Source organism: Pagrus pagrus (assembly GCF_965226575.1).
Source record: "Pagrus pagrus genome assembly, chromosome: 1".
NCBI classification, from domain to species: Eukaryota; Metazoa; Chordata; class Actinopteri; order Spariformes; family Sparidae; genus Pagrus; species Pagrus pagrus.
The window spans coordinates 32665793-32686237 of NC_140185.1; the positions used below are offsets into that span (position 1 = coordinate 32665793).

Genomic DNA, 20445 nt, shown 5'->3' on the forward strand with positions numbered 1-20445 from the left:
GGGCGTCATGACTGATTGCTGTTGAGGAGGAGGATGCGGTGGAGGAGAGGGGCTCACTGTTAGCAGCTTGTCACTAACAGGATGACTGTTACAGTATCGGCCCCGCTGACTGATCTGCACTTGGAAACTTCATCTCACATCAGGTACATTTTCCCTTCCACACATTCAGCTGAAAAACTATATTAATTATATTATTTTTAGTTAAGAAAATCAGCTCCTTGGATTAAATCTCCTACAGATGACCTTCAGTTGAAAATAAATCACGTCATATATCACAACTGTTGAGGACGCCATGCGTTGGTTGGGTCTCTGTAGGAGAAGGTTCACCAGTGATTCAGACTTTTGAATATTCTCAAAATACCCAAAACACTTTTTTTTTTTGCTTCCAGCCTCACGCGGATCATTTATTAGGTCTCAGGTTAACACACAAGGGAAAAATTGTACTGGAGGAAAAAATCCAAATAGGACTAAGTTATTATTCCTGACCTTCCTCATCCTCATCATGTAGATTTCCCCAGGATTTACCAAACCAGGCTCCGTGCATTACGCACAGCCCCGCCATTGGCCAAGGACGCATAGGATGACCAGAGCGCCTCTGAACTGAGCCCGAATTGCCCTAATGCGAGGGGAAGACTTTTATTACAAGCATAATCCCGCAAGTACGACCTCAAATGACGCTTTGCGAGGTTGTGGACTATTTGCAGGTTTTGTTTCAGTGGTCGCCAAATCCAAATCTTTGCCTGTTGATTTAAAAATAAATCTGGTTTCAGGAGATTAAGTCGGACAAGGAAATACTGATTTAATAATATATTTTTCAAACAATTTAAATGAACTATATTACATGTAAAAGCCAGCGTACCCCTCTTTGTTTTAGTTTGACAAGTTGTTGAAAAAGTTATCGGTGTTTTACATCGTTTAGAGTGAGATAACTTTCACACAGTTGTCAGGGTGAATGTGTAGATCGCAGGACGGCGCGTCAGAGTCAATATCTCCGGCGCAATTACTTTACACAGCAGCTTTTTTTTTCGTCGTTTGATTTTTTAAAAGTTTGAAATGTGAGGATCAAAAAAGTTTGTTCGGAGCGTCAGCAGGAATCAGAGACTACAGTGATCATCTTATTACAGCCGTCTGCAGGGGGAGGCACAAGAGCTGTCCCATAACGAGATGGACTATAGGCGAAAACAAGCCAAATCAAAGGGACTTTGATGGACCATGTGAATTTTCTCTGCCGGGTTTGATCCAACAAATGACCTTTTAATTAACACAATGTTAAGTTAGTGCAGCGGCTCGCTACACAGGGGACAAAAGCAGCATTCATCCCTCCATGTCCCTGCCTCGTTGCTCGGCCTGAACAGTAACAAAGTGTTTGATGCCACTCCTGATTAGATGCTGACAATGGGGAGATGATGTCCCCCTTTCTTCCGCGACTTGTGGATTTCACTCACGTCCCCCCTCTGAATTATGACCTTCCATCAGCGCCGCGGCTCCGTGCGTCGAGTCAAGACGATCAACTTTGATCAGACGCGCAACCGGCAAATGTTTTAATTGGGCCGATCGGCTCCGTAAATAAGCACGACACACAAGAGAGAGAGGCGAAAGCTCTTGGAAAAAAATTGTATTCTTAGAAAAAACTGTCATGAATGGCAAAACACAGAAGAAGCTCACATTTTTTTTTTAAACACAATGACAAAACTCTCCGGGGTCCACGCGTAAAACATGGATGGAGGAGGAGGTGGGGTTGGGTAGGGTTGGGTGGAGTGGGATCCAATCCTTTTATGATCAACTTTAAAATGTCCGACAGGCTTTTTTCTCTTTTACATCAGGCAAAAAGAAAAAAAATGACACGAAGCCACAGCAAAACATGTAACAACATACTTAAAGGAGATACGAAGTCAACCAATGGACACGTTAAATAATCAACAGACAGACAACAGAATAACAAAATAATAAATACACAGAAATAAATAAATAGGTTCGCTACACTACACGATTGCCACACACAAATTCCTCCGTCCTTTGCATCTAGAATTTTTTGCATAAAGTCTTTACCACCATAAAAACAAAGTTGTGCAAAATGATTAGCCACGTCCACAGTTTGACAGCTCTCACTGCTGCAGCGCCAGGTAGCTCCCATGTGTCATATTGAGGCCGCTACTCGGCCAGTGAGTCCTTTAGTGCATAATAAATGTCCCATTATTTATTGTGGTGCAGTTTTCCAGCAATCTAGAGGGAGAGAGGGAGAAAAAGACAGCAGGAATTAAAATAAAGTTTTCCAGAATGAGAAAAGAAAAACAGTCTCAGGGTGTTAAATCTCAGAAAAAGGGTCATTAAGGTTGAAAGAAAAAATTTTCATATTTTGTCTCATTTTATTATATGGTTATTACAAATTACATTTGACAAGATGCATAATAGAAGCTTGTTACTTTTCATTATATTTAGATCAAATAAAAAATGTAATTCAGCAACGTATATTTAACAAAAAGTGCCTGTCAACATGTGCATCCAGTGTAAGTGTTTCATGATGTTGTTCTGTGAGTGTGTGTGTGTGTGTGTGCGCGTGTGTCGTGACTCCACTGGTTTCTTCCAGTTCACTGCAGACTCTCACCTGCTTCACCTCTTCATCACCGGCCTGAACGCGGTGACCTTGTCATCCTGCGCCGTCCCACAGGCTTCACTGAGGTCAGATGGCTGTGTCTCTGCTTTGCCACCAGAGAACCCTGCACACCCAAATAAAAAAAAAGCAGATCTGAGGAAAAAGCCGTCTCGGATGCAAGTTGGCAGAAAGTGTCTCGTCATAACCTTTAAAAAAAAATGGGCTTTTATACATCCTGCACACGTAGACATCTAAATCATATTTGCTGGTGTGCCCGTAATGTATCGGATATGTCTGAGATTTAAGGCTAATGTTATCCCTTGTAATATGTTGAACACTGCAGGTATAAGAGGACATACCTTCAATGGTGGAGTACTGACACGTGTCCTGGATTGCAGCATAGGATGAACAGTGCAGTTGCAGGTCCTTGTGACTGTAGCTGCCAGTGCCATAGACTTTAGAGTGCAAGGATGAGCCCTCAGAGAAGGGGCTCTCAGTACCAGCTTCGTGGAGGCCTCTCATGCCCCCACACTGTCCAGAAGTAAGCCTGCTGCTCTGGAGCTGGCAATCCCCGCTCGAGGTGCCTGTCCTCAGCTCCGAGCCATGCTGCTGAGGGCTCAGTATGACCCCCGAAGCAGCCGTACGAGCCAGAGACCAAATCCGAGGCTTATCCGACGTTTCAAAGTGTGACAGGGACACGGTTCCCGTGAGGCCGGCCGAAGAGGTCGCCTTGGACACCACGGGATCCAGGAAGTCGGATGGGAGAGGAGGGAGGGTGGTGACGCTTTTGATGGCGCAGGGGAACGCGTGGAAGCTGTTAGTTAAACTCAGGTGCAGCTCCGAGCTGCAGTCTCTCTTTTGAGGGGCTCCGGACACCGCCATGGCCCTCTGGAGGTCCTGCTCATCCGCAGCCACCTTTTCACAGTCACTGTCCAGCTTGTCACAGTCGTCCTCGTCCATGTCCTCCAGATCACTGAGGTGCAGATCCTTCTCCTCCTTGCAATCACTAGAATCTGCATGGATGAAAGGGGATATTTAGGTACCATCGTTCAGAAAATGTTTTACCTTTTTGTTCCATATGAATGGCAACTGTATCTCCCTAAATTTAACGCAAGAAACAATATTTCTGGGTCAACAAAAAGCAGACAAATGATTACCTTTGGTGAGACAGTCTTGGTCGCTCTTGTTGAGGTCGTCCTTCCTGTCGTCGCTGGCCTTGTTCTTTGGCGACCAGGTCATCTTGTTCTCCTTCTTTAGCCTCCTCCTGGCGTTGGCGAACCAGGTGGACACTTGGGTGAGGGTCATTTTGGTGATGATGGCCAGCATGATCTTCTCTCCCTTGGTGGGGTAGGGGTTCTTGCGGTGCTCGTACAACCATGTTTTCAGGGTGCTGGTGGTTTCACGGGTCGCGTTCTTTCTTCTGGCTGTGCCATTAAAGTCCACCGTCCCGTATCTGGAGAGGGAACATTCACACACAAACACACACACATACACACACACAGACAGACAGTCGCCATTAGAGCAGTTAGTGAATAACATTACACTCTACTCTCTCAGACATCCTATACACTCACTCTCTGCTGTTTGAAATATATACTGGAGTTACACTCTGACCTTTGATCTGAATGCGGCACATTGCTCCTATGAATGGCTGCTTTTAATGATCAGTGGTAGAATACATTTTGGCAGCTCTGCCAACTCTCGTATTACATAAAGAAGACAAAAATGAAGGAAAACGTACCTGTCATATTGATACTGTCCAAGTGAGTGGTCATAAGGATAGTATGCAGCCGTCTGAGTGATGCCAGAGTGTAAAGTGCCTGTGCTGTCCTTAATGTCATACTGTGGGTTCTGTAAAAGACACAGAAGGTTGTTATAAGTGTGAAACATTCATTATTTTTCAGCATTTTGATATTTGTAAAACAATCTCATACAGTACAGTAAATCACTCTAAGCAACGGCCATTTTAGCTAAAAAATAATTCATAATTATATCATTTTGTGTCTTTTTAAAATGTATTTTAACAAGTTTAAAGCAAATGTTTTACATAATCTTAGAATCCAATTTTTTTTAGGATTGTATGATATATTTCCTTTGGTTTGTTTTTACTTTTTAACTGTTTTCAGGTGCAATGAATAATATTTCCAAAGACATTACTTTTTAGCTGACTTCTGGTGTTTATAATAAGAGATAACACAGGAGGAAAAGTTTCAGCTGCACTGCAAAATATCCCATTTAACAAGTCATTTAGTCCTTTATCCACTTACATCTTACTCAAGGTAAACAATTGTGACAGTGGAGAAATATGATTTAACTTTTTTTTTTATATTCTCCAAATGCTAATTCAGCCACACACAAGTGCCAGTATTTCTGAAACAAGGCAGAATGAGGAGGATTACTTTATAATAATAAGAAGAATTACATTTCGAGGTCCCCCTGCATTACTTCTTCACTGCTTCCTCTCACCTGCTGCAAGTGACAGGATTTTTGACTTGCTTTCATGGGGAAGCAGATAAGACCGGATGCTGGATTAAACGGCTTGTCGGGACGGATATGTTTGCAGTGTGAGATAAATTGATGAACAAAACCCCGGCTGATCGATCAGCATGAGCCCCCCTCCCCCCTTTAGCGCATCAAGATGAGGCTGAAGTGAGCCCACCAGAGAGGAGTAGATAGCGGATGGGTCCGTGCTGTAGGGGAAGTAGTTGGCGTAGTTCTGGCTGGCGGCGGCCGCTGCGGCGTAGGGAGAGCTGTACATCCCCAGCGCTGCGTTCAGCTCCGTCCGGCTGCTCGCCAGGAGCCGGTTCTCGTAGGACGGGCAGCAGAAGGAGGCAGCGGCGGCGGCAGCGGCGGTCTGGGAGCCGCCTGTCCCGTCAGAGACCGACCTGGAAATCGAATCGCAGCAAGTCGTACTGGGGTTTGCCGACACGAAAAACTGCATGAAGAGAATCGTGGATAGAAATGGTCATTTGGCTGTTTCAGCTCTTATCTGGATGTGTGATAACTCTGTGGGTGATGCACTACAAAAATATACCTGAGTGAAGTTGCTCAGCCTGGTGTTGAGTCTTAAAATGTGAGCTGGTTTCGTTTGTTTTCATTTATCACAAAGCAGGTGTCATTAGCTTAACTTGTGACCTGCCCAAAATCAAGGTAAGTCACTCTTTCAGAGAATTAAAGGAATGAGAGAAAGAAGCTTACACTGTGAATAAGTTTAATAAGTGATGTCCTTTAATCGTGTCTAAATAAAAATAGAATTAACACTACAGTAAATGTTATTGGAAGTATGTTTTTTCAGTGGGTAGATGTGCGCAATCCGTGCGTAAAAGTGTCCTGCTCCAGTTTATAACGGTTTGAAATTTTTCATTTGTACACAACATAAGAAAAATAGAAATCAATGTCAATGTCAAGCAGTATTTCAAATGTAAAATATTGAAGTGTGTATATAATCTACTGAAGGATCACAAATATAATCCAGATAAAAGTTGGGGGATAACTTTTCCATGAGAGTAACTTTTGTCCCCTGATCGACTTGAACTTCCTCGAACTTGTCATTAGGCGCAACAATAGTGCCTTAAAACGTAAATAAAGCACTTCAATCTCGTTTTGAAAGCTGTCAACGTGATGACATTTGTCTCCAACACGTCCCAGAGATTTCAACAGAAAGTTTTGCGAATGTGTGCAGCATGCGCTGCAGCCCAATTACACCTCGTAGCGAGCAATAGGTGACATTCATCTCTATTGTCATCAGAAAAACACGTGAGTTCATTCATAATTCAGTGTAATTGGACACGGCTGCGTGTATATCGATATTTGGTTCAACAACAAAAGCAGCACGCGAAAAAATAGCTGTCAATACTGTCAGAGCAGTCACACATGGAGGTTTCCTACAGAGGAAAGTGTTCGGACTTTACCGAAATAAAAGAAAATATGCACCAATAAAAAAAAAAGAAAAGTCAAGTCTATGTGTGTGCGTGTGTGTGTGTGTACACAGAACTTAAGAGAAATAAAAAGCAGTGTCTTACCTGTGAAGTTGCATTGTAAGGGTATCCAAATTGCGAGAAAGACATAGCTGCTTCTTTTGTTACCATCAGCAATATTCTTCACCCTTGATCGATTGCAACCAATTCTACTTCAAATCCACCGTCTTACACACATTTCCACGCACGGCCTTTCGCTCAATAATAGATGACTTCACTCATAGGAGGGAGACTTTAGGCTGGCACCAGCTGCAGATTGTTTTATATGAATGAATAATCCCCCCCAAGGACCCGATAAGAAATGAAATTAAGCGTCATTAAGTGCAAAAAAAAAAAAAAAAATTGTTGTTGTGTTAGCTGAAGGAGGCTTAAAGGATAACGTAAGACTTGCAAGATATGGACTCTGCTTGTGCTATTATTTGTGGCTCTATAGTTCTTTAGCATTCATCCATGCAAGGGTATCAGCGTGACGTCACTGTAATCCCGGAACGGCAGGGTACCAAGGATAGAATAATGTCTTTGCCAATCACGTCCAACGCAGGGTTTTCTTAAGGTGCACTGTACACAGCCTTGTCCCGCTTTTTGTAATAGAATTCTTCACCGATTTGCTGCGATAAAGTGTCGGGAAATTGTTTTATTGTTCATCATTATTAGTTTGTAGCACGGCAACACATGGAGAAGCCTCTGTGAAGTTAAATAGATTGGAGGGGGGAAAAAAAGAAATAGAAGATGTTGTTTGGCTGTCTGGTGAGTTATCACACACTCGACAGAAGAGATTACTTTTCTTTTCACTCAGTTAAATAAGAATCAGACATGTAAACTATAAAGTAATTAATGTCAGAAAGATTGTAGTTCTAAAAATTGTTTCTTTTATTTACAATCCATCACAATTAAAGCTGCTTTAATAAAGACATGTAAGCTTTTTTTTTTTTTTCCCTTCTTTTTTTAATCTCGACCTCTGTTCGCCTCTGGCACACTGGCCAGAGGTCCATCCCGGAGTTAATGACGATGATGTTTCTATCTTTCTCTATTAGAGAGAGGGGCAGTCCCAGCAGGAACGGTTAGAGGGGTTTTTGGCAGGTCAATAGACCAGTGATTGATGCGCGCCTGGAGACCTACGTGACCATTACGCGTAATGCGTAATTGTATCAATTAACAAATGGATACATGCCCTTGTTTAACCAACGAGTAACAGAGTGAAAATATGCCTTAGAGGTGAAATCCGAAGAGCTGTGCTAGAAAAAAAAAAAGAGACAGTGGAAGCCCTGCTCCCCAGTCTAATTAAATATCCGTGGATGGGGGCGACGAGAATTGCATTTTAATTGAATGATGCTCACTTGAAAGATGGGTAAGGAATGATGCTGCCTCACAGTGAATGAAACGGGAAATAATTTTAAGCCTTATTAGATCAGCAGCTCAACCATCACCAGTTCTCTCGCTCTCTCCTATAAACATAAACAAGCTGTGCCCCCCCTCCTCGTGTGATGTTGAGCCGGGACAGGGAGGGAGGAGGGAGGGGGTCTATTATTTCCCCCTATACGCACTATATTTGTATTGACAGTGACAGCGATGATGAGTCCTACTGAGTCATATGATCCGCCTGTTTCTGACTGTCTAGGGTTGTGTAAGGTTTCCGTTGTCACGACTGATACCTTGTGCCAAATTTGCCGGTGTCCTGCCTCTCCATATCTGATGTATGGCGCTTCCTCCCTCGGAGACCCGTCTGCGATTATGGGCTTTCTCTCCGAGGGGCGCTAAAGAGCCGCGTGTAGCAGATGAAGATCTCCCGTCAGGAGATTTTCCACAGAGATAAAGTGGACAGAGTGGTCATGGTCCGGGCTCTGGGAAGTAAACACCCACAGGCAACAGCAACTCTCATGCACACACCACGTCTTTGGTTCTCAAGATTGCTCATTGCTTCTCACAGACAACTAAGTTACAGCAGAGAACTTGTTAGATAACACGCCAGGAAGCATTATTCCACATGTTGCCAAACCGTGCCAAAGTATTCTTTGAATAAAATGTGCTTTAATTGTCCTTTTCTCCAACTTGTTAAACCTTTCAGTGTTCAGTCATTTCTCCTGCCGTGATATTTCAGGCTCAATCTGCACAAAAACATTTTTTAAGTGGCCACAAAAATGCGAACAGGGCCATAAACTTAAAATCAGTTTTATCCAGAAATAAAAGACACAAGCCACCTTTAATATAGCATGTCTGTTTTTTCCAAATACATTCTGGTGGCATGAATGAAAACATAAAGAGGAGTTACTGAAGACAAAAAGTGAAAAGGCAGTGTACGTGTGCTGTATTTTGGTACAGGACCAAATATCTGAATGGGCAAAACACCAAAACTTCCACATTTTACGAGATCAGGACAACAGCCCTGTGTTCAGCTGAACAATTACATATTCAGATAATGAGTTTCAGATCATTTTCTCAACCCTGACAGGACCAATTACTCCCTCAGTTCAGAGAGATTCAGAACCACAACATTTGGGGATACATGGTTTTAACTGGATGGTGACCAGAGCTTGACATGGAATTACACACTTTTCAACAATAAAATGTACTGTTCTTAACTTTACTGTAATGATGGATATCAGAACTTATCCATAGTCTGTTGGGGCCCAAGGGAAAACATTCCCAGGGGACCCCTCCAACCAGCATTCGTCACCATTATGTTATAAATAATCTGACACCAACGAAACGACAAACAAAATCCAACCCCTCCTTTTCTTTTATTTATGTTGTCATGAGTAGAATTTTTGAAATTACATAAAATTAAAAACCAGAAAAATTAAAACCTAAAATTACAAATTAAACAACTTCAACAACACATTGATTGTGGCGGAGTGTCTTTATAAGGGGTTTAAGGGGGGTTATAGTTGTCATTGCAAAATGTACCAATATGATTGGCCATCGGGGACACCTTTTCCCAAATTTCTTTTGGGGGGCCCCAAACATTGGCCTGCTCTGTCCCTCCGGACGTGAGCCTCTGAACTTATCTACAGAGAATGGTCAATTTCCAGCCTAAACCGTTGTTCCATGGGAGATTGTGCACACAGAGAAGGTTGAAACAAGCTAAATGTAATTGCATGCCGGTGGTCGATGCATTTCTACAAGGGCATGCATGATGGCCCAAGTGCATATGGACAGACTCATGCATAATGCATGTCCAGCAGTCAGCGTGGATCCCACTGAATCAGGCCCAAATGAGCACTAATTGTAATGGCAGACTGACCACAGTGCCCTTCCCTCTAAAATATGTGACAACCCCACAATGAGACATTTTCTTTACAGTGTTTTGTCTGGATTACTAAGTGATCACACTGGAACAAGGTTTTTGGTTTTTTAAGCAGCTAAATGGCCGACGATGGTCATTAGTGATTCCCCTTTTTCAAATGTTTTTTATTACTTCTGGCAAAGTCTGCCATTTTAGAAGTTAGCACGATAGAGTACTACCTTCCCAACAGTATCCTATCAAAGAGAGCTGCTTCTCGAGCAGCAGGATGTTGTTGCATCCATGTTTTCCACGTGCCTCACCCTCGGATGTCTCCTGTCTACGTGAACCACCCGTAAAACATGTTTAATTTATGTCAAATGTGGGTTGTGGTCAAAGAAATTTAGAGAAAAAGGTGAACAAAACTCCTATGATCTTCTTTGGAGTTACCACATTTGTTGGGGAACAAAAAGTTCAGATAATCACAAGGAAGTATTGCTCATGAATTCAGTTTCATTTCCAATGTTTAGCCTCCCGCATAGATGCATTTGCATGATGCAAAAAAAAACTAAGCATGGCTCTATTTGAAACAGGCTGCAACAAACTCTGGCAGTCGGAGTTTGTAGACATACCATTTGACCCATGACTGCTCATGTAATAGAACATTTAACTACTAGCAGACAAAGGCATTCACCCTTATAGTACATTCACTCACGTTATTTTAGAATAAGCAAGTCCAAACCTCCATTATATCTTGTTCTAACGGATCCATGCGGTTGCTAATGAGACTGAGTAATGCACGCATCCTCCATTAGAAGCATCACTGGGTGGAAAAAGAAAAAAAAAAAAACCTGGAAAGGTTAAGTCAACACTCAATAGCTCCCAGCCCTATTCTCCTACTTAATACATTTCCTATGCTGACTTAATGAACCACACAAAGCCTTTCTGGTTTTTCATCAGATGGGGGGTGGTGCTGGAGGTGGAGGTGGAGGGAGGGGGGGGGCTGTATGAAATGGTAATAAGGGCAGACAGACGGAGAGACGGAGGGAGAAGCCCGAGCCGAGCAGGGGATGAAGCTGCACCTACCTGGAGGTGTGTGATCTCATTAAAGCCAAATTGGTATATGCCAATAAATCCAAGGCACTTGTGATCTGGAATTATTACACACACGCGTACGCCGCATGCACACAAACTTCCCCCCTTGAAGAGTCTTATTAGCACTGCAAAATTATCACAAAATGGAAAGAACAGTAATAAATATTGTAATGAGAAATAATAAGAGCAGTGGCGGATGTGGTCACGGCAGCAGTGGCTGGTTAACACCAAAACAAACATCTCCAGGGCCGGTGAATAATTACATCACGCAGAGGGAGTCATTAAAGCTTCATCAAACAGAGAGAAAAGGGATAGGGCGAGTATGACATCATGACGACTGTCTCAATAAATCAATCCGGAGTGGAGAAAAATAACTGGATGTCATGACGGTACAAGTTTGATTGCTGTATAAGTGGGGCCACTGTGCCGCGGCGTGCTTTGATTCTCAACAAGACAATGTGTGTTTTAAAAAGAACATAATTACGCGTATTTCAATTAGGTTTTGTTTTCCACAGTTTCCAACATGAATTCGTGCATTAACGGACAGGCATAATTGGTGTTTCATTTGTAACCCTGTCACTTTGATTGCTTGTAGTCAGATGTTTAACTCAAACGAACCCAAGGCAGTTTTGTGTTGGGAGCCGCATATCCCAGAGGCCCCCGGGGCTCCTGGGAGAGGCAGAGAGACAGACACAGAGGGGAGAAAGACGGAATGAGAAAGTGTGTTGTTTGTGTGTGCTGGCTGGCAGAGTCCCCTTGAGGCTCTACTGTAAAGCTATCATCAGTGGTGGTGTCAGGGATTTGTAGCTTGTCACTGAGAGAGCGAGAGAGTGCTGGCAGTGACTCTGGGAAATAACTGCTTATGGAGCGAGGAGCCTGGCTCGCACAGCTCGCGCTAGTGTAGGTGTGTGTGAGGGAGATAGAGGGAGATGGAGAAGTAGTGGGGAGGAATGTGTGTCTATTTTCTCCCCGGGGTGTCTGCAGATGTGTGTGCGCGGACGGGTAGGCTGTAGGTCGATCACACGATGTGTGGATCCATGTGCCGTCTTTCATCTCGGGGCCTAAGGCTCTTTGTCTATGTGTGTTCTTGTCGGGCGAGTGGTGTGTGTACATGTCTATCCAGGGTGTGTCAAAGCTGCCGCGGTGGCGTAGCGTGGATTCGCGTCTGAATTAATGTTCACATTTGGACCTGAATATGATCGAGTATGTATTTTCAGTCAGCAGCAATAAGGAGTCTGTGTAGGCTACCTCCCTGCTACTATACCCCGTGTTTGTGTATGTGTGGTCTTCGCCGAGATGGATGCTGACTTCAAACCGAACTTTCCCTCAAGGCGGAGGGCCAGCAGCAGCAAAACGCTGCTGTCGGGTAAATACATGTATCTGCAAAAAAACAAGCTCCTCTGGAATGACGAATGGAGGGCTCATTTTCTCATTGACAACCATGTATTTCTGAAATCGCGCGTTGGCGGTTGACCAGGTTTCGAGGGCCCGAGGGTCATGAAATTCACTCAACTCATAAATGATCGTGTCAGCGTTCAAACGGAGGAAGAAAAGGGAGGACGAGGAAAATTGCAGTTACATGCTTTCCATCTGACTGCAGCTGCTAAATCCACGGCAGCATTGTGGCCCATCTTTAGGGCCCGCAGAGGCAGAAAGACAGTTCCTATTACTGTCAGTCCAATTACCGGCCACAGCACAGCCACCGCTGTCAACACCAGACAGGTCATGGTATGTTCTGGCATCTTTTCTCTCATGTATAGCCATATGTTGTAGACGTGGGAACTTATATATTATTCAGCACAGATCTGAGCTAAAGGAAATCAACATCTGATATAATCTACTCCGATAACATCATGCAAAGTAGAGCAGGAAGTGATCAAAGAGCTTGTGTATTATGAGCTATGAAGGGCATTTACAACCCAGTGTATATAGATGATAGCCTGCTTTAAAGGATATACACTGGAAACAAGACTTTTAAAGAAAAAGACAACACAACACAGAAGTTGTTGCAATGTTTCCCCCATGGTTTTATGTGTCCTTGTGGCAATCCACCGCATATATACACCCAAGAAGTGGGTAATGTGATGAGAAGTGGTCTAAATATTGAAACACTCTCCATTACAGACGACCGTGCTCTGCTTCGAGCGTGTCTGCTGAGCCGCCCCTAGTGTTGCACCACACGGAGACAGAGAAGGCCCAGCCCCATCTGGTCTTGGTTCAGTCTGGTTTACTGCAAAGTGGTGCCAATACAAATAGCTGCGCTTGATGTTTGTTTGCATAAATTGTTTTGAAAGGCTTCACCATGAGTTTTTTTGGGTGGATTACGGTGGGGAAGTTGGGGAGCCAACCGTGGTGGAATAATCCTTCGCTGAGCTGACAGTTAGATTTGCTCTTCTTTAAAAATAAAAAAAAAAGAGAAGAAGATTGTTTTGGATTTTTCTTCTCGGTTCCTGGCAGCGAGTCTGGACTGTGAACTTTTCAGTGGGCTGCGTGTGCGCGAGTGTGTGCGTGCGTGCGCATATAATGTGGGTGTACGATGATGGAGAATGCTGAGCTGCTCTCTCTTCTCTCGTAGCATAGCAGTGTCAATTTCAATAACATCAGTGTAGTGTTTAACACATGCTAAAAGTTCAGATGAAAGTTCAGAGGCCCGGCACAATGTAGGGAAAACGTCTGTCTTCCTAAAGCCCTCGTATATACGCTTTGATTTCTCTCCCACAGGTCAAGGCGAAGGAAGGAAAAGCAAAGTTATGTAGTGAGGTCAATTAGGCTTGTATTACACCTATGAAAAATGTAAGTGAAAATGTATCTCCCATTACAGTAAGGACACTTTTTTTGTTTGATTGTACATCCTGGTAAAAAAAAAGACATAGCAACCAATTGGTAGTCATCATCACTTAGCTCTGGTTTTGCTTTTGGGACAAGAAAATTGGCCTGATTGATTTCATGTCCAGGTAAGTGTGCCAGCTCAGCGCTAACCGGTACCAGACAGATTTTTGTGTAAGCTGTATAGATACCCAGGCCCCTGAGTCCGAGCCAGAGCCCCCCGATAGGATGGAAATCGCAATTCTACCAATGACAGTTCAATCGTTAGAGCCCTCTGTTCCTTATTTGCTGCTTAGCCAGTGGAGGTCCCTCCATGGTCGACTCCCAACTCGATCCAGATGCGGCTAAAAATATTTTTTTTCGCTGCAACATTTGTCTTTGTCTTCGGGCTCCTCTGCAGCCACATCGTGTCAGGCTGAGGAGCTAATGATGGTGTATTTTCTTGTCCGTGGACAAAAACCTGACATCCTTAACAATTCGACACACACACACGCACACACACACACACACACACACACACACACACACACACACACACAAAGCCAAGAACTACTTTCCTTATCTTTATGTCTTCTCCCTTGTCTTAACTAATTTCTCTTTTTTTCACTTATATTCTGCTGACAAAATTATATTTCTTTGTGTGTCTTAAGGTTGTGAGAATAATAATAAAAAAAATTCCTGAAGTGTATTCTGAATCCTGAAAGCACAGACTCACACTAAGAACCAGTGTCAATCAACATGATGTTATGCTTTTTGCTTCCTATAAAATATCTGCCTCATTAGTTGGATTTCCACTCGGGCATGGTTATTTTTATTTCCCTTTCATTTTCCCTGTTTCCAAATGCAACCTCTATCAGCAAGCCTGAGTTGTTTCCGTCTTTCTCCGTTGCCCAATGTGGATCCACCTTAAGACCCCCCCAAAAAAAATACAGAATGGGGCTCCCTCGATCCATCCGACTTAAAAGCAGATGTTACATGGTTGCCAACATCAAAAGGTCCTGCTAACTGTAGAGAAAGTGAAATCATATACCTCTGATTAGCCTTTTCACTGGTTAATGTAAACGAGCTTAGTACATGGTTGCTGAGTGAACCCTGACCTTGGCCTCATGGCCGATACATCATCAGATTACAGGGGAAAAAAACACACTTTTGTTTCAACTTTGCCTTGTTAAGGCTAATTTCTGATTTGCAGATTGTCAAGCTTACTTTGGAGAGAGCAAGAGGACTGGATCAGATCTCCACAAGGCCCCCTGCTTCGGGCTAAAGCGGTCGCCTCTCAATAAGGGGGCAGTATCCTTGAAATACTATAACTCGGCTCCTTTTTGGATCCTCCTTCCCTGCTCAGTTCAAGATGTTTTCCACTTTGAGGTTGCGATATCTAGAACGTGGACGTGCCTTTCTTTTTATCTCAAGGATATTTATTCTGAGAGTGATAAGGGGTAATATATGGAGAGAAAAGTGGTGCAAGGGGGGGAGGGGGGCTAACGGCATTCCTCTTAAATACATGGTGAATGAGGGTCCTTCAACAAGTGTTGTGTTTACTTTGCTTGTGGGAAAACAAATCGACACAGGCGGCGTCTGAGGGGGCTATAAAACAGCTCTTTGGTTCGGAGCACGGCTTAAATTCCATCGGCAAGCGCAGCACTGTCACCCCAAGGTGTTGAGAGTAAATATACGGTGTTACCTTTAGGCTAAATAGGGGAAAAAACACACAGAGATTGAAGTGCACATCGCTGACAAAGTAGCGTGAGTGTTTTACCCGAGGAGCAGCAAAAAATGAGAACAAATAATAACACTCATAATTTCTATTTGTTTTTAGTGCTTCTTATAATAAAGTGCACACATAACAAAAATATATACTTGCACCTCAGTTGCATGAACAAATAATAAGAAGCTCACGTTATCATAATTAAATACTGTAATACAATGACTGGTGCATTAGTGCATTTCTGGTGGGGGGGTTAACTACTCACTCCTAGGGAAACAATACGCTAATCAGTACTGTTAAAGCTGTACACCATATGGAGTGAAATCAAATGGAAGAAACAGGGTGAGAAACACCCTGGCTTTCATCAGACCTCAACTGACAAATATTTTATCAGTATTTTTTATTTGAAGCCAACTTCATCTTCAAAGAACTTCAACATTTATTGATATTATCTAGTTGTTGTTTTTTTTAAACCGCTCAGTGAACTACATCGTCTCGCTCAACATACTTCACCATCACCAACATGGCCAGAAAAAGTATTATCAAAGGTGAAAATCACAATAAAACTGGCCATATTGACGACTGCAGTTATGTAATGCAGCAGTTTGTCAGTTCTAAGCTAATATAAGGGACCGTCTCTACAATGTTTAAGTTACAGGTTTTGGTTGACCACTCAACGAGATGATGCCACTAACACGACTGTCAGCTGTGTAGTCTTTACATATTCTCATGGTCTTATATTTCATTAGTTTTATGACAAACTGAGACTTTTTGACTTGGAAAATTATCTTTTAAATTGACATCTTTATTAACATTAATTCATTAACATCTTATGGCACAATTCAAGCAGGAACAAATACATTTATTTTTTCTACAAAATAAGGTTCCCGTGGTGGTCCGCTGGAAGGTGCTTGACTTCCGCTCGCTATTGATATGAGCAGGCAGGTAACATAAGCTATTTATTGACTGACTCCTCGCTCTGTTGGTCTTTGTGAACACTGAAAACACTCAGTCTTTGCTTTAGATATCAGGATATCAGAACAATATACACAGTTGTTGCACTTCACTTCCTAAAAATATCTTTGGCAGAGTGTACAGACTGACACAAGCTTGCAACGCACGGTTAACAAATAGCAGCCAGCAGTTTACTTCAGTAGTCTGACGAGCTCATCAAATAAATGATAATATAGTTTATGAAATAAATGTGGAGCCTGATATCATTGATCCTGCCCATGATTTTCAGAGTTGGGTACCGGCAGGTTGTAGTGACTGAACATTTTATGACACTGAGCTTGTCACAAATGGTGTCTGCACTTGTAACCTAGTGCCCCGTCAGATCAAACCACAAGCTTTTCTACCAATCTCAAATTGATGTTGCTGTTAGTTTCATTAACTTTGTCTCTTTCTTGTAAGCCTGTATGTCTAGTGACTGTTTTTCTCTCTGTGTGTATACACTGCAGACTGTGTGGATGTAGTCTGTGCTTGACCTTTGTCAGTAGGAGAGCAAAAGCAGTGGAAGAGTGATACCACTGTGCAGTCCTTTAATCTGCTCACTTAGCCCTGGCTTTGGGGCTCACTGCGCTCCGCTTCATCTGAAGCTCCGTCATCACAAGCTGCTGGCAGCATCCTCCCGGACTAGAGCCCAGCTGCATCCACATACATCCCTGCGCCTTTCTCTGTATCTGTCCCTCCATTCCTTATTCTCCCTCCTTCTGTCTGTTGCTCTATTTTTATTTTTGTCTCTGTTTTTTGTTTTATTTTGGCACTCAGCATCACCCAACCTGTTGTGTAAGTTTCATCTTGGTAAGCACTGTAGCATCCCACTATTATACTATAGATTAAGTGCATATATGGGATGAGCCTGACTGCATTAACATCCAGCTCTCTCTCTCTTCATCTCTGTGCTTAACCTGTCTCGACCTTTACAATCTGCAGAAGCACTACAGAAGTCCAGGTGAAGTGTGTATCCTGAGACGGGCACCTTTCCTGACTCCCACACAGGAGGCTTGTAGATCAAGATCCAGTGTGCAGGATTTAGTGTCCTCTATTGGTTGGGTTGCAGATCGCAACCAACTGAATACCCCTCATCTCACCTTTTCCTACTGTGACTGCTGAAAACAATCCAAGCTGCAGTATTTGAGTAGTTGGGAAAGAGAATGTGTTGTTATAAGGTCATGACAACACACAGATTTTTTGCGTCAGCTAAATATACACTAATGAAAACATAGTTACAAATATTATATCCCATTGCTGCCAATTGTTCTATCTATATTTTACATACTGCACCTTTAATTGAACTGATTCTGATGTACTGCGGTAAAAATGGGTATAAAATGTAAGGATAAAGAACGGGACAAATTCATCTTAAAGTTTCCTTTTCATTACAGCGACATGAAAAAGCATTTAATTCTTCTGTGAGCAACATTTGTAGAAATAAGTAACATCTACTCGTGCTAAGTAATTCAGAGCTGCTGTGTACTTTTCCTTTCTTTTGGATATTGTTAGAAGCAGTTAATTAAACTTTTATATGCGCTGGCTTATAATAAGATTTGATTTGACTTGTTTTTTTTTCCATGTAAGGAACATTTTAATACAAGAATGCTCTTCCAAAAACTAACTTCATATAAACACAGAAAACATACATTAGCAAACAACATCATATATTGTTCACACATTGTATTTAAACACATCGTACTTTGAAACCAGTCACATACTTAATTAAACTCAATATATTTTGAGTATTACACTTTAAGATTGTTATTTTTCTCTAGAAAAGGATGACCTTTATTTGTTTGAATTTCAGATGAACCAAGATACTGTAAGCTAGTATTGTCTACACACTTGGCCATGAGGCGGCTGGGCAGGGTCATCAGGGACAGTGGTAGGACTGAGCACTGAGGCTGAAGTCTTGTAGCCCCCAGTCCTCCCCCAGGGTGTGAGGGTCCTTGCCAGGGGCTTATCGCTTCACACACATTGTCATTTCCTATACGCTCTCCGTTTCTCTTCCTTCCACAACCCCGCAGCCCTTCCTCTCCTCTCTCTCCGTAGCACCTCCTCAAGCTGTCGGCACGCTGGTTCGGAGGGTTTCCTTCAGGAAGGAGGGATCCATGTTCCGACCACAGGCTGATAGAGGGAGCATGATAACCTCTAAGCCAAGTGCTACGCTGCCAGCTGACATGAAGCAGATGTCCTCCTGACCCCTTTCTCTTTGGGAACAGGACACCCAAACACAAATACTGAAGGGCTTGAGATGTCGGCAGGGTCCCTCTGCTACTGAGAAGGTGTGACGTGATACTTCAGACCTAATGATCTGCAGGAATAACATTAGCTAACAATAACATTCAGAACTTCTATCAATCTATGGATGTTATTCAAGCATGCTATTGGCATTAAATCGTGTGACAGACAAGAAAATTAAAGAAATGTGTTTGTGAATGTTGAAGAAAAGAAGTTAGTTACAGAGCAATGTGGATGTGTTTATTTTGATATTATTTATTGGCAAGTGTCTACAGTCTTTGCATGATCTGTTTCTGTGTAAATATGGACTTTCAAAGAAATGTTTTATTCTACTTTAGCATCTGCCCGAAGATAAGAGTCTGCCTTTTATGGTAACAGCAGCTCATTTACAGTGTTTTTTCCCCCATTCATTAATTGTCTAGAATAAAATGACAAAATGCTAATAAATAAACAAGCAAGAATTTAAAACAAGCTGAATTAAAGGTGCAATATGTAAGAATTTTAGTTTAAAACATTCAAAAAGATAATAAAATTATCAACAGAAAGCGAAAAAATAAAAGTTTTGACTACATATCAAAGACACCCATGTATTGTGTTGCACAGAAGTTAGCATGCTAACCACTTTAAACCTCAAATGGTGATAGTCCGATAATCAACAACACCAACACTTCCCCAGTGGTTCGAGTTCCCGGTCCGGGCAGAGCCATCTGATAGGAGCACTAGCTGCACAGCTGGCTGAGCTAACCCGCTAAGGGCAGCTACTGTTAGCAGCAGTTTGCAGTTAGTCTGATGATACGCTGCCCCCTACTTGTTTTGAGTTTTAATTTGACACATGGCACATAGTTCACCTTTTCGATCATTTTATAGCTTAAAACAAACAAACAACACAGAAAAAGACTCTTGGCAGTGAAATGTGACAGTTTAGCCCCATTGATGTCCATTGAATACCATGTATCTTCCCATTTTTCAGTTCAACCGAAGGATTCACTGTTCCTTTCATTTTCCTACGTGCACAAGGCAAAAACAAAATCACCAAGCTGATAACAGATCTGTTTTTCTTTGCTCACGACAAGCTGATGTTTTGAGAGATACATGGTTTCTCCAGGAAACAGCGACGCGCCGGTCTTTAGTAATTTACAATCATGAGGATATTGTCTGACGTGCTTTCTTATCAGCAGAGATAAACTCAGACAAATCCAGCAGCCCTGACGTTTAATGTCACATACAGTTTTAGCACTGTACAGAGACCATAGGAAATTATGTAATGTATGTCCCCACGCGTAGGTTATCTCACTCACACACACAGACACACACACACACACACATCGGTCAGCCTCTCGGGGAGAAAGGTGGAGTTGAGTGTGCACAGAGACCTTACAGCCCTGTGACCTCATTATTATTCAGAACCAGCGGTGAGAAGACGAGTGCTGCTGCGTTCCCAGTACAGCTCACCCCCAGCACTAGTAGATGATGTGCACGGATGGGGGGGTTGCGGTGTAGGCAGCAGCTTCCCCTGAACCGCCTCTCCTACAACTGTTACACACACACTGACACACACACACACACTCACTTCCTCCTGGGAGATATGCGGCCTCTGCTTTCTGTCAGGGTGTCCTCAGCCACGGACCCCTGGGGCCTCTCGCTTGGTGGGAATCTGGTCTTCTCACTCCATGGATGCCCCCCTCCCTACAGATGAGAGGGAAAACAAGACCTGAGAAAGACACTGCTGCTCATCCTCTGCTATCGTTTCCCATATTTCCTTTTCTATCTCTCTCCTACGCCCACGTTC

The 20445-nt window shown here is 42.8% G+C and overlaps 1 protein-coding gene across 1 annotated transcript; it reads right to left on the reverse strand.

Moving 5' to 3' along the window:
* Positions 1-1672: 1672 nt before the first annotated feature.
* On the reverse strand, positions 1673-6808 carry irx6a (iroquois homeobox 6a). Its single transcript, XM_084361730.1, has 7 exons — positions 6616-6808; positions 5253-5528; positions 4335-4444; positions 3751-4046; positions 2953-3606; positions 2606-2717; positions 1673-2223 (listed from the first exon to the last, which is right to left on the reverse strand). The coding sequence occupies exons 1-6, from the start codon at positions 6679-6681 to the stop codon at positions 2611-2613; spliced, it is 1509 nt and encodes a 502-aa protein (XP_084217856.1). The 5' UTR covers positions 6682-6808; the 3' UTR covers positions 1673-2223; positions 2606-2610.
* Positions 6809-20445: the final 13637 nt, after the last annotated feature.